At 39.4% G+C, this 17,024-nt stretch overlaps 1 protein-coding gene across 6 annotated transcripts in view; it reads left to right on the forward strand.

Annotated features, from left to right (window-relative positions):
• The window catches only part of VPS8 (VPS8 subunit of CORVET complex), a 132,846-nt gene that overhangs the window by 34,028 nt on the left and 81,794 nt on the right, over window positions 1-17,024 (forward strand). For all 6 annotated transcript variants that reach the window (XR_006102899.1, XM_042457865.1, XM_042457864.1 and 3 more), the window contains 8 exons: window positions 83-172; window positions 1,094-1,140; window positions 1,841-2,063; window positions 3,659-3,748; window positions 7,659-7,710; window positions 8,758-8,800; window positions 10,505-10,577; window positions 15,095-15,214. Coding sequence is in view for 5 of the 6 variants with exons in the window: in XM_042457865.1 (XP_042313799.1) it covers window positions 83-172; window positions 1,094-1,140; window positions 1,841-2,063; window positions 3,659-3,748; window positions 7,659-7,710; window positions 8,758-8,800; window positions 10,505-10,577; window positions 15,095-15,214 (738 nt within the window). In the remaining variant the exon portion in view is untranslated. The remainder of the gene's footprint in view (window positions 1-82; window positions 173-1,093; window positions 1,141-1,840; window positions 2,064-3,658; window positions 3,749-7,658; window positions 7,711-8,757; window positions 8,801-10,504; window positions 10,578-15,094; window positions 15,215-17,024) is intronic.

Raw genomic sequence — 17,024 nt, forward strand, 5'->3', positions numbered from 1 at the left:
TTTTATACTTGATTTCCTTAATCTTCCTTAATATAAAATATAATAGGAATTCTCTAACCCTGCTACCTTTTCTCCTTTGAAGATGGTTGAGATCCTTATCCAATATGCTGATAGAATTATGAAGAAATGTCCTGACCAGGGTAAAATCCAAGTTATGGAGCAACACTTTCAGGTACATTACAATGGTTGGAATGTTCCCTTTTTTTAAAAATACAGTTATATCTGCTTAAAGGTAAAGGTATTCCCCTTGACAAGGTTATCAAGCCGTGTTGACTGTAGGGGGCGATGCTCATCTCTGTTACTAAGCTGAAGAGCCAGCATTGTCAAAGACTACTCTGTGTCATGTGGCCAGCATGACTGTACAGAACGCTGTTTACCTTCCCACCAAAATGGTACCTGTTCATCACTTGCATATGCATACTTTTGAAATGCAAAACTGGCAGAAGAAGCTGGGACTAGTGATGGGAGTTCACCCCATCACACAGCGCTTGGACCTTGAACTGCCAACCTGCCAAACTTGCAATCAACAGAGTCAGTGTCTTCAAATATAAACCTAACAATAGCTTATGAATATTTTCAAGAGATATTCAAGCCCCTGTGGTTAAATCTTGCAGTGACTTACTGTTAGGGAGATTCAGGCAGCCACCTTAGGGGACAGATGCAGAGGGCTGACAGCTAGATGTTGGAAATGCTTTTATTTAATTGAATATTCATCTACTTGACCAGTAGGGTTTGGGGCATGGAATGAAAAGGCAGGACAGAGTTCATCTCCCCCTACTCCCACCTTAGGCAACTAATCTCTCACTCCCTAGTTTATGATCATGCTCTTTTTTGTGGTAGCATGACTGTTATTTTAAGAGGTACAAGATTAATCCACTCTAGTTAAAAAAAAATGAAAAAAGATATATGCAGGGGAAGTCTCAAGTCTTTTCTTTCTTGGGGACAATGTGCAAGGAACAGTTCTTTAAATTATTAAGCTCCCTCATTTGATAAAAGGCTCAAAATTATTTGAAGAAACAGGCTATAGCAGTAATAAAATATTCTATAGTATTTGTGAATTGTTAGTGACCTTTTCTTTGTGGTCCTTCCACAGGATATGGTCCCTGTCATTGTTGATTACTGCCTGCTGCTTCAGCGGATGTGAGTGAAAGACTGCATATTGAATTCAAGATGTTTGCCATATATACCACATTGGGGATTCAACCTATGCTGACCCTGGCCCTCTAGGCTGCCTACAGCAGGTGTTGCAGAAGAAACTTGTGATCTAATAGTTGACATTTATGAAGTACATAGTCATATGCCGTGTCCTATTGGATTGGTCATGTATCACCCTGGTGCATTTGCAAACTGCTTAGGGATGAAGCAGACAGGCTGCAATCACCTGGACAGCTTGCTCCCTAAGCAGGCTTCTGGCAGGAGCAGATTAAATCTGCTACTTTTGCCAGCGGCTTCAGGCCCTCTTCAACAGCATCAAAGCAGCTTCTGGCCATTTCGGGAGTGGGCGTCATCTAAACGTCACTTTATTTGTCTGTTTTGGGCCTTAGTTTCAAAATAGTAGGTGACTAAATTATATCCTTTAAAAACCAGACAGTAAAGCTTGAGTCTAAACAGAGAAAGTATTGTTCACTGCTTATAATGTTTAGAAATTAATTAAAATATCTTATCCTGCCATTGCATCTAAAAAGTTATAACCCATGCTAAAATAAGTTAGCTAGTCATAAGTGTGCCACTAGATTTCTCCCCCACCCTTTTCCTTTTTATGTAAGAATTTAAGTATAGCTAGCCAAAAAAGTTATTAGTTTTCAGTAATATACCTACTAATCAGTTGTCTTTCTTCTAGGGACCTATTGTTTAGTCAGATGTATGACAAGATGGCCGAAAACTCTGTGGCAAAGGGTGTCTTCTTAGAGTGTCTTGAGCCTTACATTATAAGCGATAAGTTGGTGGGCATGACAGCTCAAATTATGAAAGATTTGCTGCTGCACTTTCAAGATAGGAACTTAATGGCAAACATGGAGGCTTGCATTGTGCATATGGATGTTACCAGTCTAGATATACAGCAGGTGACCATCTTTTACTACTGTCGTTGATTGATTTTCTATATTTACTGGTTCACATGTGGAGGATTTTAAAAATGTTATTGCGTTGTTCTGAGTAGTTTTACCTTTGCTCCCTAGTACTCAAGTGTTTTGAAGCCAAACAAGATTCTTATATGACTTATATGCAATACATAATTATCTTGATTAATTACTGTCCCTACTGTAGGGTAAATTGTGGTTGACAGACTGGCCTCTAGTGTAAGGATAGCAGAACAGTATGTTATTCACAGATACATTGAACTATTTGGAATTGTCCGGGAAAGCAGCCAAAGGGCTGATAAGGCAGCTAGTTCTCAAACAAACAACCCCCTCCCAGCACAGCAAAGTCAGTGTAAGCTACACAGTCCTAGAGAGTTGCAGTAGCTTTATCAAAAGGGATTACCAAGAGAATTGTCAGACGGTCCAAGGTTCAGGGTAACAGATAGGCAGGTCGATAAAGCAGTCCAAGGTCAAGGTTTCCAGGTATTCAAGACAAGAAGCCAAGGAGCCAGAGACAGAGTCTTTCCCCTAAAAGAGTCAGATATCCACTGGCAAAGAACCACACATGCTCCAGGTGCTTAAGAAGGCAAGGAGCTGACCTTCAGCTGTGCCTGATTACGAAGACGCTTCTGATAAAGCCTCCGAGATCTTCGAAGGCCCTCTCTTTCTGCTCGACGCTCATTGAAGGTAGGCACACTGCCCAGATCCTCCTCCATGTCCACAGCCTCGGCACCAGGCAAACTTGACTGCTGAACCTCTGGAGGGGCCATAGACTCTGCTCCAGCAGAACTAGGGCCAGCCTCTGGCTCCTCCATTACAGGTTCAAGCCCCTGGGGCTCTGGCTCCTCCATTATAGGTTCAGATCCCAGAGGCTCTAGCTCATCCTCTGAGTCCTCCAAGCCATCTTCCAGGCTGGGCATGACAGGAATCAAGACAGTGCTTACTTCCCCCAGGCCAACTCTGCCTCGATGTATTGGACGTAATGTTGGAATGGAGCCTAAGCATATAGAGTCCTAAGCATGTAGGGCTGACTCATGTAGATTTTCTTACACATATTGAAATTGGTTCAGATTCAATCCAGCCAAGACAGAAATTTTAGAATTCTAGTGTCATGCCCCCTCCTTTTTCCAAGGAAAAGTTCAGCTTCCTTGGAAGATGAAGCAGTTGTACTGAAGGTAGAACACATGCCTGATAGGCCAGTCAAGTTATCCTTCAGTCCAGCAAGATTCAGAGCAGGAAGAAGAACTTTCCCATGATCGTCCTTGTCTCAGATAACTGGCTACTGTTGTAACATGCAATAAGTAAAATGCTCTCTCCAGCCTAGTTTGCATGATTCTGAGCTTCCTGTCTGCAGTAATGAGGGCCAGATTTTTTTTTTTTAAAAAAGCTGGGATTCTTGCGATCCTAATAAATTTTATAATTTATGCAAAAAGACAAAGTACGACTTATCTACTATTGGACTAAGAAAACAGTTTGCAACTCTATGAGTATTACTAAGCGAGTTCATATAGATAAGTAGAATATACTCAGAAATGGTGTTCACAGTTTTTAACAAATCTCTAATCTGCTTTTGCTCTTAGGTTGTCCTAATGTGTTGGGAAAACCGTTTGTATGATGCCATGATCTATGTCTACAACAGTGGAATGAATGATTTCATTACTCCAATGGAGGTAGGAAATTTGGAACCATATGCTAACTATTTTATTTATTTATTAATTTTATATGCCACCTTTCTCCCCAAAGGGACCCAAGGAGGCTCATAGATTTAAAAAGCATTACAATAAAATACAAAACAGTTAAAATCATCAAAAGACAATATAAAATTACATTAAAATATAATAGAAGTTAAAAGGCAATACATATGCTCAATAAAAAAAACTCTTTTGCATGGTTCTGTTTTAAACACTTGCTTAAATAAAAACTGCTTAGCCTGCCATCAAAAGACAAGCAAAGAGGGGGCCAGTGTAGCCTCCCACAGAAGGGAGTTCCAGAGGGTGGGAGCAGCCACCGAGAAGGCTATCTCTCGTGTCCTCACCAAGTGAACCTGGGATGGTGGTGGGACCGAGAGAAAGCCTTCTTCTGATGATCTTAGTGTTCTGGCAGGCTCATATGGGGAGATACAATTCTTCAAATAATCTGGACCTAAACCGTATAGGGCTCTATATGTCATGACCAGTACTTTGAATTGTGCCCGGAAACGAACTGGTTGCCAGTGGAGCTGTTCCAACAAGGGAGTGATATGTTCCCTGTATCTAACTCCAGTCAGCATTCTGGACCCACTGAAGTTTCAGAACAGTTTCCAAAGGCATCCCCACATAGAGTGCATTACAGTAGTCCAAATGTGGTATAATCAAGGCATGTGTCACCATAGACAGATCTAGGGAGATTTCAATTTCATCATAATTTCAAGTTCTTGCACACTCTTTCTCCTTACTACAAGGAAAAAGTAGTGAGTCCATTGGACCAGTGGGATTATTAGGGTTGATGTCACACAGTGCAATAGCTCATGGTGTTACCCACCCCCTCATATATCACTGAATGTAGTTACAATAGTTGTATAAATAACTAGCGAAATTAAAAGTATACCTTTAAATTACAATATCATACACACAGCCTATATATAAATAGTTTCATTTAAAGTAAAATTTAATTTAAAAAAATCATTTAAAAAACCTCCAAAATCTGAGCCCTCTCCTTTCTCCTTCCATTGAGCCTTGCCTCACTCACACCATCTCTTCCGCTGAGCTCCAGCAATTTAATGGTCTCAGGCAAATGCTACAGCGTGTTTCTGCTAAAAGGCATATGTTTGGGGAGCAGTGGTGTCACTCCTCCACTTAGGGTGTCACTTGATGTGGTCCACATCTCCCACACCACCATAGCGATGCTTCTGAGCTGGACTGGACTCTTTATTTGAACCACTGGATCAAAACTGTCCTCCCTTTTCACTGAAATAAACAGAAAACTAGTTTACTTGTTATTCTCTCTCTCTCTCTGACTCACGCACGCATGCTCACTCACTTACTTAGTTCTGGTTGCATGGGGAGATCTTGTTAAGTATCCAAAATATGCAATATATCATTGAGAAACAAGTGAAGAGGCCCTTGGACAAACTTTAGTTATCATTTACGTCATTTGTTCTTTCTTATCCATTTCAATTCTTATCTGACAAATTATTTGAAACTGTGTGGGTGCAGATGTGTTTCGTCTATATTAAGAAATATTGTAAGGCTATTTAGAAGATTATACTGTATATGCATGATTCAGTTGAATTCTGCCACTGTGAACAGCATAAGGGACAAGGTCAAATTTTAACTAGGTGTCTGAGACTTGGTTTGAAAGAGAATCTCATAAAAATAGTGATACTTCCTTAATGTCACCTACCAATATATAATTGGATTGACATTTTGTTAGACATAAAACAAGTCTCCTTTATCTTATCCATCAATAAACAATACTGTCACTTCTTCACTTGCAAGAAAATAAATGGCGTATAATTTGTTCATGTCATGATGTTATTTTAACTGATCACCAACTATCCTTTGTGTTTAGTTTAATGATGGGAAGCATGTTGCTCTTCAGGTGTTGTTAGATTGCAGCTCCTAATCATCATTATTGATGGAGATGGATGATGGTCAAAACATTAGCTGTTCCAATTTAGATGAGCACATATGATTCTGTATCAGTTTTTATAAGAACAGTGTTAGTTCAGTGACTGTAGCCATAGTGAAGTAGTTGTGTGCATAAACTGATCAATTACCAGTTTTCTGTCTAGTAGTTAATGCTGAAAAATGTTCTGAAGGACAGTGATAGCTACTCAAGTATTAGAGAATTTGTTTATCCCTTTTACCACAGCCCTGGTTGTATATCTGGCAATTAAAGACTGTTTCATGTAATATGCACTCTCTGCACAAATTAGCATCTACAATGAAATTATACATTGAATTCCATGCATATGTCATTACATATGGTAGCGATGATATTGTGTGATGAATGCTGCACTCCTGGATTTACATTGAGTTAGACCAAACAAAGACTATAGTATCATTACGAGTATGCCCCAACTCTTTAAAACTACCAGCAGGCAGCTGAAACAGTGCTGTTCCACATGCCATTCAGTGTTTGAAATTGCTGTTTTAATTGAAAATTGAAATTATGTGGTCATATGGAGGAAAGTTAAAGCAGACCTGGACAGGTGGTCAAAGTTAAAGCTCTTTTTTTTTGGGGGGGGGGGCGGCAGAATCGCAACAGTCAAAATGAACATATTACCCCAATTCATGTTTTTGTTTGAAAACCTGCCACTATTAAACAATGACAAACCTTTCAAATTACAAGAATCAAGGGAACTCATGTTTGGTACTGAAAAATGAGGAAATCGCAATACAAAAGTGTTACTATAAATGTGTTACTGTATTTGTGAATATGAGAGTATCTAAGAAAATCACAAAAGATATGTAAATTTAAGGAGAAATTAATTTATGTAACAAACACTGATGTCTTATAAATAGAAATAGACAATGTATATAAATGTGAATCAGTAAACTTGAATACGATTGTTGTATGGAAGAACAAACATGATTTGCTCTTCAACATTCCAAACTATGACCGAATAGTATGGGAAAGGACAAGGGGATGGCGATAACAGTATAAAAGAATGACAGTGAATGTATAAAAACGGGAGCCAGTATTTACAGTACACAATTATTTGAAATACAACTAATTTGTAATGATTGCTGGATTAAGAATGTACTGACTTTAATTTTGTTACATTGTCAAAAACAATAATAATAATAAAAAAGAAATTGCTGTTTTAATTGATTCAAAACTGGATTCTAGGACTATTTTTCGACTGCTTTTAAAAACTATTTTACTGTGTTTTTAAAATGCCTTTATCTTTGCATTGTTTTAATTGGTTTTTATTTGTTCATCGCCTCAGGAGCCCTTGTGGGGTGTGAGGTGATACAGAAGCACTTGAAATAAATAAATGTTGGTTTTGTAAATCCTACCACCAGCCAGGTGATATCTTTTGTATGTTGACTTTTCTGGATCCATACTGATTCTCACACTGGTTCCTATATTTAAAGACAGCAACCAGCCTTTATGAGGGAACAGTGTCATATAGATGAAGAAAGCCCATTTAGCATAGGAAGTCAGAACACATTTAGTCTCTAAAGAAACTAGCTAATCCCATGCTGGGCTTTTTTGGGGTCTTCAGTACAGCCATTTTAGTGTATGTTAATTGTGGCATTTAATAATTAATAGGTTTGTTTAAGTGGTAGAAGTTCATATAGAATTTATTTTATTTTATTTTGTAATTGGAGAAGTGAGGCTTTCTTACTAAGAATTATAATCACTGCAAAGAAAGCCAGAAGTCATTGTAAATATTTGTTTCTTTGTTTGTTTGTCTATTCTTTTTCTATTTCTTTTTGCTCTTTCTGTTCTTCCTTTTTTGTTCTGTATCTTGGCAAGTATTTTGTTTGTATGTTTTTAATGTAGTTAAACTTATTTAATAAAAAGTATTTTTTAAAAACAATGTGTGTGTTAACTTTTTGTGTTTAACTCACTCTTTCAATTTTATTATAGAAATTATTCAAGGTCATTGCTCACCCACTTAGTGCTGGAAAGTCCCTTTCAGGTATGCTTTATTTGATGTACAATTTATTTAGATTTTTAAAAAATTATACAGACATTTTGAGTAGTTTTGGGGAAGGTTATTTAGTCTGCAGTATCTATACATTTGAGGAAACAAAGGCTAATGCATTTTTCCTAGTTGCTATGTTTTGCTGTAGAAATGTTTTTCAACTATCTAGCATCAAGCTCACATGCATAATGATCCTACAATAGTGGTTCTCAGACTGTGGGGTAGGACCCCTGGGGTGTGTGCAAGAGTTACTCAGTGGGGCATGAGACTTGGAGATCCTGATCCCACGTCATCCTCCACTTCCCAAACTTTTTCTGTCCTGGAGGGGAGGAGAAGGGCAAGGAAGGTGCTCGGAGCCTCTTCCTGAGGGAGGAGGAGGATAAGAGCTATTAACTTTTAAAATATGAATATACATGAATGTGTGAATCAAAATACACATAATAAACAAACAAAATATTTTTTATTTATATACTGTGTTGAGGCGGGCGACATCCACATGTAGATGTAAAGGGAATCACAAGAGTAAAATGTTTGAAAACCATTGTCCTACACTGCTTTTCTTTACCTTAGTGAACTCAGGCAAATGATTACATGAAGACCCTGGAGAACCATTACCTGTTATCTTCAGGTAGATGGACCAATGGTCTGTATATGGAAGCTTCCTATAGTCCTGTCTCAAGCACAAGGGAACTGATTAGCTTTCCCTGCTCTTTCAGACATTTTGCAAAGGACAGGATTGCATCTTCAAGATTCTATGAACAGACAGGCTGTGATTTCTGTGTTTTATAGAGTCCTTACTGCTCACTAAATGGTACAGTAGTTAGTAGTACTGGTTGTTTAGCATTGCAGCTTTGTTTCATGAAAGTTAGCATTTAAATGAAACAGTATAGCGATGTTGTCACACCATTATTGCAAGTAAATCTGCATTCATGCCTACGTCTTTAGAAAATATCTACAGACACGAACTTTCTGTAGACATGAATCTAACTGTTCATTGCGTCAGATGATTTCAAAGCTTTTTTCCCCTTTAAATTGTCTTAGATGAGCAAGTAATAATGGGCAACAAGCTTCTTGTCTATATAAGGTATGGTACTTCCTGTCTATTACTCTTACTGGTTAAGGTTTCAGAGCAGCATAACGGTATAAAGAAAGTTTGTAAAGGAGATCACTAGAATAATCAGATTAACAATCCTGTTTCTGTTTGTGGATTCTGTTCTGAGAAGCATATGAAAATTTTAAGACTGTGAATGCTAGCAATCAGTTCTTCCTAAAATTGTTCTATCATAGACTATGTAAAGTATTCCTCCTTATGAGCCATGTTATTCCACTTAAGTTCTACCACTAAGATATTTGCTTCTGTGTTCTAAATGTGCACAACATACAGTCAAATGGAAAAATCTATCCTGAATGCCATATTCAAGAAGTAGATTCCTTGACATGGTAATATTTTGTAGATGCTCCAGTATTGTTCCAGAGGAAAGTTGTGATTTGTTTCTCCAGTGTGCCGTGTGAATGGAGTGGGACAAAATGGGGACAATGTTTCCCTTGTTCATTCAGTAGCTCCTGCATGAGTATTTTAACTTACACTAGCAAGCATTACTGAGGTACATGGACCAATAGTTTGATAAGCTTCCTGTGATTCCTGTAGAAGAGGTAGTATAATATGAAAGTAGGACTTGAGATACTGTAAGATTCTTTGCTCTACTGTACTTCTTTCTGTCTAGCCCTAATGGTTACAATTTCTGTGCTCTACTAGCTGAATTGAACCAGCACTAATGTAACATGCTAACAAAGCTGTAGTAACTTTAAAATCCCTGGAGGTCTAATGCCTAGGGCAGGTGTCTATAATTGGAGCATAGGATTTCCTTGCTGGTTGTCTTACTTTGCATAGCTATTATCAATTTTAATTTGTTTAGTGATTTCTATGATTCATGTAATTCACTAGTTGTCTAATAGTTCAGTGGAAGGTTATACTCTTTTGTCATGCTGCACCTGTATAATGGTCAAATTTGTTTGGAAGGAAGGTAGAAAGATAGAGGATTTTTCAATAAAACCCAAAAGTCATATCTCTGACATCCCCCACAATTTTGGTCAAATTTCTAAAATGTACTTGAACAAATCTAGTTTACAAGCAATGCATGCTTTGTTCAATACAATGTAGATAATGAGTGGGAAATAATATTAGTAGTAAATGGTTTTTCATAGAGGAGAATGGATTATGGATACAAACGAATAACACATATTTCAGGGAAGGAAGCTTTGAGAATGCATATATGATGCTGATAAGAAAAAGCAGCTTTTATAAAATGTCATATACAAAATTAGCAAATTCATTTTCTGATTGCCTGTTCCTTTCTGATGCAAACTGTATTATCTGTGCCCAAGAGGGGGAAATTGGTTGGCCTGGGAAATATCTAAAATATAAACTCTATATTTTTGTATGTGCAAGTTATGGGAAAAGATTAGGATATAAATAAAAGAAGTAGGTTTCAAAAAAGTAACAAACAAACAAACTTCAAAAAAGAAAAACCAGAATAGGACAACCATCTATCTCACATACCCACCTGCAACCTAATGAAGATTGAGCATGCTCAGTGGGTGCAGAATACTGATTGATGGTAGCATATGGAAAATTGGCTGGAATCATGAACAGAAGTACTGCTGCATTTTGTTGTACGTCCCACTTCGGCAAAGTAGTTGAAGGACTTTTCTAGTTACGTTTAGGGATAAGTATATGATGTGTTCCTTACAGAACAGTGTTTTAACTTTTATTTCTGTTGCCTTACAGTTGCTGTTTGGCAGGTCGAGCTTATCCACTGGGCAATATTCCTGAAGATCTGGTACCTTTGGTTAAAAACCAGGTGAGTCTTACCAGCAAAAAATAATATTTTTTTAAAAGGTGGGTGTTTGTGTTGGTGTGTTCAATACGAAACAAATATATTTCCAAAAGCATCATTTATTATAGGCTTCCCTTCTTTCCATCATCTTTGAATATTAACTGCTCACTTTGTCAAGGTATTTTTAGGCTCAGCTTCATAGACGACTGGTCCACATTTTGATGTCTGTAGAAGTACAAGAATTCTATAGAAAATATGAAATAAAGCAGGCAGTGCTGCAAAAAGCAAAAGCAAGTAAAAGAGATGCAGAAGGATAGTTTCATTGGCCTGTTACAGACTGCCAAAATAAAGCTGCTTCAGGTCTCTTTGGAGGTATGCTATTTAAATGATGCATGGGTCCTAAGAGTCCGGAGGTCGCATCAAAGCCACACTCCATTCCTAAGCACTGGAGTGCAGCTTTGGGATTCTTAGGATGCTTGCATCATTTAAATAGCATACCTCTAAAGAGACCCGAAGCAGCTTTATTTTGGCAGTCTGTAACAGGCCATTATCTGTGTACCATTTGTGTCTTGTTCTTTGTCTAAGATGGTTCACAGATGTAAACTATATTAATGGTGGCAGATGGCTCTGTCACGGATACTTATTGCTCTAAATTGCTCTATTGATCGAGCGGGCGGTTGCAATCCAACTTCAATTGATCTTGGATGAAACGGAATATCTAGACCCATTTCAAACCGGCTTTCGGGCAGGTTATGGGGTTGAGACTGCTATGGTCGCCTTGGTCGATGATCTCCGTCTGGGCATTGACAGGGGAAGCGTGTCCCTGTTAGTGCTCTTGGACATCTCAGCGGCTTTCGATACCATAGACCATGGTATCCTTCTGGGGCGCCTGGCGGAGGTGGGAATCGGGGGCACTGCGCTCCAGTGGTTCCGATCCTACCTCTCCGGGAGGTCCCAGATGGTGCAGCTGGGAGACGTGCGCTCCGATGAGAGGGCCCTTACATCTGGGGTCCCTCAAGGAGCCATTCTGTCTCCCATGCTTTTTAACATTTACATGAAACCGCTGGGAGAGATCATCCGGAGACATGGGGCGCGGTGTTATCAGTACGCTGATGACACCCAAATAGTCTTCTCTATGTCTCCGACTGATGCAGTGACCGGGATTGGCGTCTCTCCTCTCGTGGCCTGTCTGGAGTCGGTAATGGGCTGGATGAGGGACAACAGACTCAGCCTGAATCCAGAGAAGACGGAAGTACTTGTGATAGGTTCCCCCGGTTCGGGGTTGGCGGTGGTTCCACTCGTCCTGAACGGAGTCACGCTTTCCGTGAAGGACTCTGTACGCAGCTTGGGGGTGCTCCTGGACTCGTCGCTCCACCTTACATCTCAGGTGGATGCGACGGTCAGGAGCACCTGTTATCAGCTTCGGCTGATACGCCAGCTGCGTCCCTACCTTGACCGGGGAGACCTTGAAACTGTTGTACACGCCCTGGTAACCTCTCGTTTGGATTTCTGCAATGCGCTCTACATGGGGCAACCCTTGTACCATACCCGGCAGCTGCAACTTGTGCAGAATATGGCAGCCCGTCTGGTCACTGGCACTGCCAGGGCCAGTCATATAACACCAGTCCTTAAAGACTTACATTGGCTGCCTATTTGCTTCCGGGCGCAATACAAGGTGTTGGTAATTACCTATAAAGTCCTAAATGGCTTGGGCCCAGGGTACCTGGAGGACCGCCTCTCTCCGTACAATCCGCCCCGCGCACTTCGATCTTCAGGGCAGCTATTGTTAAGAGTTCCAGAGGTGAAATATAATTCCACCTCTAGTAGGGCTTTCTCCATCTCAGCCCCCAACCTCTGGAACGCGCTGCCCTTCGAGCTCCGCTCAGCCACCTCCCTACCTCAATTCAGGAAGGGGTTAAAAACCCATTTATTCGAACAAGCCTACCCTGACCTGTAATTCTCCCCCCCCCCCATGTCAGCACTGTTTTGCCGACATGATAATTTTATTACTTTTATTGAATTGTTCTTAATGTATTTTATATGGTTCTGTTTATTTGTATTGTTATTTGCTGTTGTTCACCGCCCTGATTTTCAGAAGGGCGGTATACAAATAAAATTTTATTATTATTTATTATTATTATTAAAGCATATAACGACGTAATAGCAATGATGACTCTTGAAGTTAGCAGTAACTTTGCAGATATCTGATAAGAAATTGCTGTCATCTGGATAACAGTAGGGTTTTGATTGTCTGTCATAGACTTTTATAATTGTCCCAGAGCTCTTTTGAATGTGCATTTAGATTTTCCATCCCCTGCTGCCTTTCAGTTGAGCAATAGTCATTTTAGGACTTTAATATATTCTTTTTCTGGTTTTGTTCTTTTGTGATAATCTAATAGCTATGTTAGTTTTTTAATGCCTATCAAGGAGATATATATATGTATGTATGTTTGTATATCAAGGATTTATTAAAATATTATATATACACACACACATATACAGTGTGCCCTTTTTTACGCAGGGGATCCATTCCAGACTGCCCGTGTTAAAAAAACGCTTATGCTTGAGCCCCATTGAAAGTAATGGGGTTCATGCATGTGGCGGTAGCATGGTGCCACACCCCCATTAATCTAAATGGGACGTGCTGCCCCACGCACCCTGCGTGCTCCCGCGCAGTTATCAGCATATGCTGAAAGCTGCATACAGTGCGTCCGCGTATGACGCGGGTGCACTGTGTGTGTGTGTGTGTGTGTGTGTGTGTGTGTGTAGTGTTTTCATTGTAAATTAAACATTGCAAAGAAATATAAGCATAGACAGGATTTTGATCTATCGAATCTCATTTTAAATGTTTATGTAGTGGGCCCTTGGTATCCACTGGGGTTTGTTTTTGTCAGTCTGTAAACTTGCATACAGATTGCATGCATAGCCCATTTAATTAATGGGCAGTCTTTATACCATGTATTTGTACTGTTATTTCTGATTGTAACTTTGGTATAATGTTCTGTTCCTGTGAGTCGTTGATGTATCTGCTAACCAGAGTCAATGATATCATAATCATGATCCAGGTACAGATGTTACAGACCCGAACTTGTTCATGATTTCTTGTTTTAAAAATAGTGATTGGTTGGTGTAATCTCACTATTTTTTTTCTCAAATTGGCTAGAGCAAGTTACTGAGCAATTGTAAATGTTACTGGGGTGAAAGAAATGATATGTTGGATCTTCACATTTTCAAAACCATGTTGACTTTGACCAGTCAGGGTAGATGCAGAAAAGTGAACTTACCATGTGTACACATGTGTGTTGCCAGTGGATTTTAAAATGTTTCTCTTCCATTGGTGTCAGTGGGAGGAAAAATATCTGATTCTGGTGTTACGTGTGACAAAAGAATGGCCTTGGATCCAACTGTTCAAATGCCTTCCACGCTGCACCTTCAAAAAACCTTCTTAAGGCTTATGCCTGATTAACACTTCTGTGAAGCTTTGTGTTTGTAATTTGAGTGTCTTGGGGGCATGTTCCCACCAACAATAGAGCTCCTGTCTACTGTCAGAAGGATATTCGTGCCACATCCAAACCCTTAAGCAGGAAATGTAGGAGGCAGTTTTGGATGTTGAGCCCAGTCTGCACCTGGGCTACAAGTGCGCTTCTCTTCCAGTTTTTTACCCAGCTTCAGTCTGGATGTTTTGTGACAGAACTGGATAAGTGAGAACATGGCCCTTATATTGCACATAATTGATGGAACAAATCTCAATAATGTTAATAAGAGCATGATGTTGGAATTTCCCCACAGGTATGACATGTTATTTTCCCAGCATTTGGCCAGCTGTTCATTAGATTTTCATACCTTATCTACTATTTAAAATTCTAACTATGGTCCCATACAGACTGCCAAAATAAAGCTGATTCGGGTCACTTTGGAGGTATGCTGTTTAAATGACACACACATCTTAAGAGGCCAGAAGCTGTGCCAAAGCTGTTCTTCAGTCCGAAGGACTGGATTGTGGCTTTGCTGCGGCTTCCAGACTCTTAGGACACATGCATCACTTAAACAGCATACCTCCAAAGTGACCCGAAGCAGTTTTATTTTGGCCTGTCCGTATGGGGCCCATATTTGTTGTCTTTTGTCCTTTGTCTTAATAAACTGATTCAATATAAAAGAACAGACTTATTTTGAAAAGTAAACTGGAAAACAAATGCACTTATTTCCTCTGCTTGAATTCTTTATTTAGGAAACCTGTGGCAATAATCCTTCTCAAATGCCAATGAGCAATAATAAATGTCAATAATTGTGAAAGTGGTTGTAAGAAACCCTTGGAAATGTTAAACTGAAGTGCTTTGCCTACTGCTAGATATTGAACCTGTACAGGAAAACAAGCTACACACATGCTGGACGGAATTTAAATAATAGAAAATATTGCTGGAAATGTATTCCCTGGTCTTGAAAATGCTTCTCAGAACTGATAAGCCTGAAACAGTCTTCAAGAATGCAAACACTGACTTATTGATGTGTATGTGTGTGTGTTTGTAAATTTTTCACTGCAGGTGTTTGAATTTCTTATCCGTTTGCACTCAGCTGAGGCACCTGCAGAAGAAGAAGTTTACCCTTATGTACGTACACTGCTGCACTTTGATACTCGGGAGTTCCTTAATGTTCTTGCACTGGTAAGTGGCAGCACAATTTCTAAAGAGATATTAAGGAAGAAACGCTGTCACCTCCATAATTAATTTAAAATTTAATGGGTTGAGTATTTTAATAAACCTGGAAGCCTAATCCAATCAACATCATCATCATCATCATCATCATTTTATTTACCATCATAGATCATAATATAATATAATATAATATAATAACATAATATAATATATACAGTGCGTCCTTGCCTTACGCGGGGGATCTGTTCTGGATCCCGCCGCGTAAGGCGAATTCCGCCTATGCTCGAGCCCCATTGGAAACAATGGGGCTCGGGCGCGGCGGCGCGGGCACGTGCAGGGCGCAATGGGCGCACGCGCCCATTCAATTGAATGGGACGCGCCGTCCCTTCTGCCCCGTGCGCGCCCCGCGGCTTGAGCGCGTGTGCTCAAGGCCGCATATGGCGGGTGCGCGTATGGCGCGGGCGCACTGTATTACACAGAAATGACTAGAATGCATAAAACAACTAGAATTCAAAATAAAATTCCATAAATACTAATCCAGTCATTTTCCAGCTGGAAAAAAAACCAGATATGTAATATGATAACATATAGTTAATTGATTATATAAGATTATTTTATAGATGCAGGATATAAATGGGAAATTTAAAGAAAGCTTACCCACTGCACTTGACAGATGAGTAAAAACCTTAACAATGTTTGGGTATGTTTGTTCGTGGTATGCACTAGGGCTTTGATCCAGTTCTCTGGGCAGAAATTTCACTTCCTTCCCACACAGCAAGAACTAAAATTTCTTCTGATAGCTCTTTAAGTTATCATGAGAAACATAGACCAGGAAACAAATTACTTTGCCTTAAAAAAGGGAACCTCAGTCTGGCTAACAAGAGAGGAAAAGACTAAATTCTTTTTGTGGGATTACCAGAGACAGTCTTACCTAAAAAAAGATGAGGGATCTTCACTATGTCAACTCATGTCTGACTCCCCACCATTCTTCCACTCCCAATCCACACACACATACAGTAGATATTTAGGGTGTGTGTATCTGAGTGAAACAGAAGCAGGCTGTCCTATCTTTTCACCATGAGGCAGCCTACCCTGCCTTCTGAAAATATTACAAAGAGAGTTGAAGGATCTTGCTAAATGGCAGAGATTGAGGTGCAGGGAAAAGGAGGGAATCCCTGAAAATTGAGCAGAAAGATCTGTGTAGGTGCTTTTAATTATACTGTTCCAGTCCCAATTGTTTCTGTCTAAATGTGGATCCAACACAATATATCTTTGTAGATTCAACTGTAATTGAAAATTAATTATCAATCATTATTTTTCTAATTGTCAAATATAATTTCCACTAATCATAACAACCCAGTATTCTGACTTTGCTACTGCACTTGCCATTTGGGTGGTAGTTTTTCCAGCTTTTAAGAGCCAAAAGTACCTTGTACTAGTGGAAACTCTTACTAAAGCAAGTAGATTTGAGAGCTCTTTGGGCAAAGATCATAGTGTTGAGGCTGAAACTGTCAAACTTCTTCTATTTGGCCAAATGTACGTGACTCACACACATTCTTTTTTATTTTATTTCAAACAGTCTTTAAATTGCTAATGCATTATAAGTAATTTTACTGCAGATAATCCAGACCACCACGTGCTGCTGACACTGCCCAGTATTATGTATTTCTTTACTTCTCATTGGAAATTTTTAATACAATTTTATAGGTTATTAGGTAGCAACACTGCTCAGTGTGTTGTTTAGCATGTGAGGAATTCAATTACCATGCAGTTACTGTGTCTGGAAGCCAGAGGCTGCCCTGACATATACAACAACACA

Source organism: Sceloporus undulatus, chromosome 3 (assembly GCF_019175285.1).
Source record: "Sceloporus undulatus isolate JIND9_A2432 ecotype Alabama chromosome 3, SceUnd_v1.1, whole genome shotgun sequence".
In the NCBI taxonomy this organism is placed as follows: Eukaryota; Metazoa; Chordata; class Lepidosauria; order Squamata; family Phrynosomatidae; genus Sceloporus; species Sceloporus undulatus.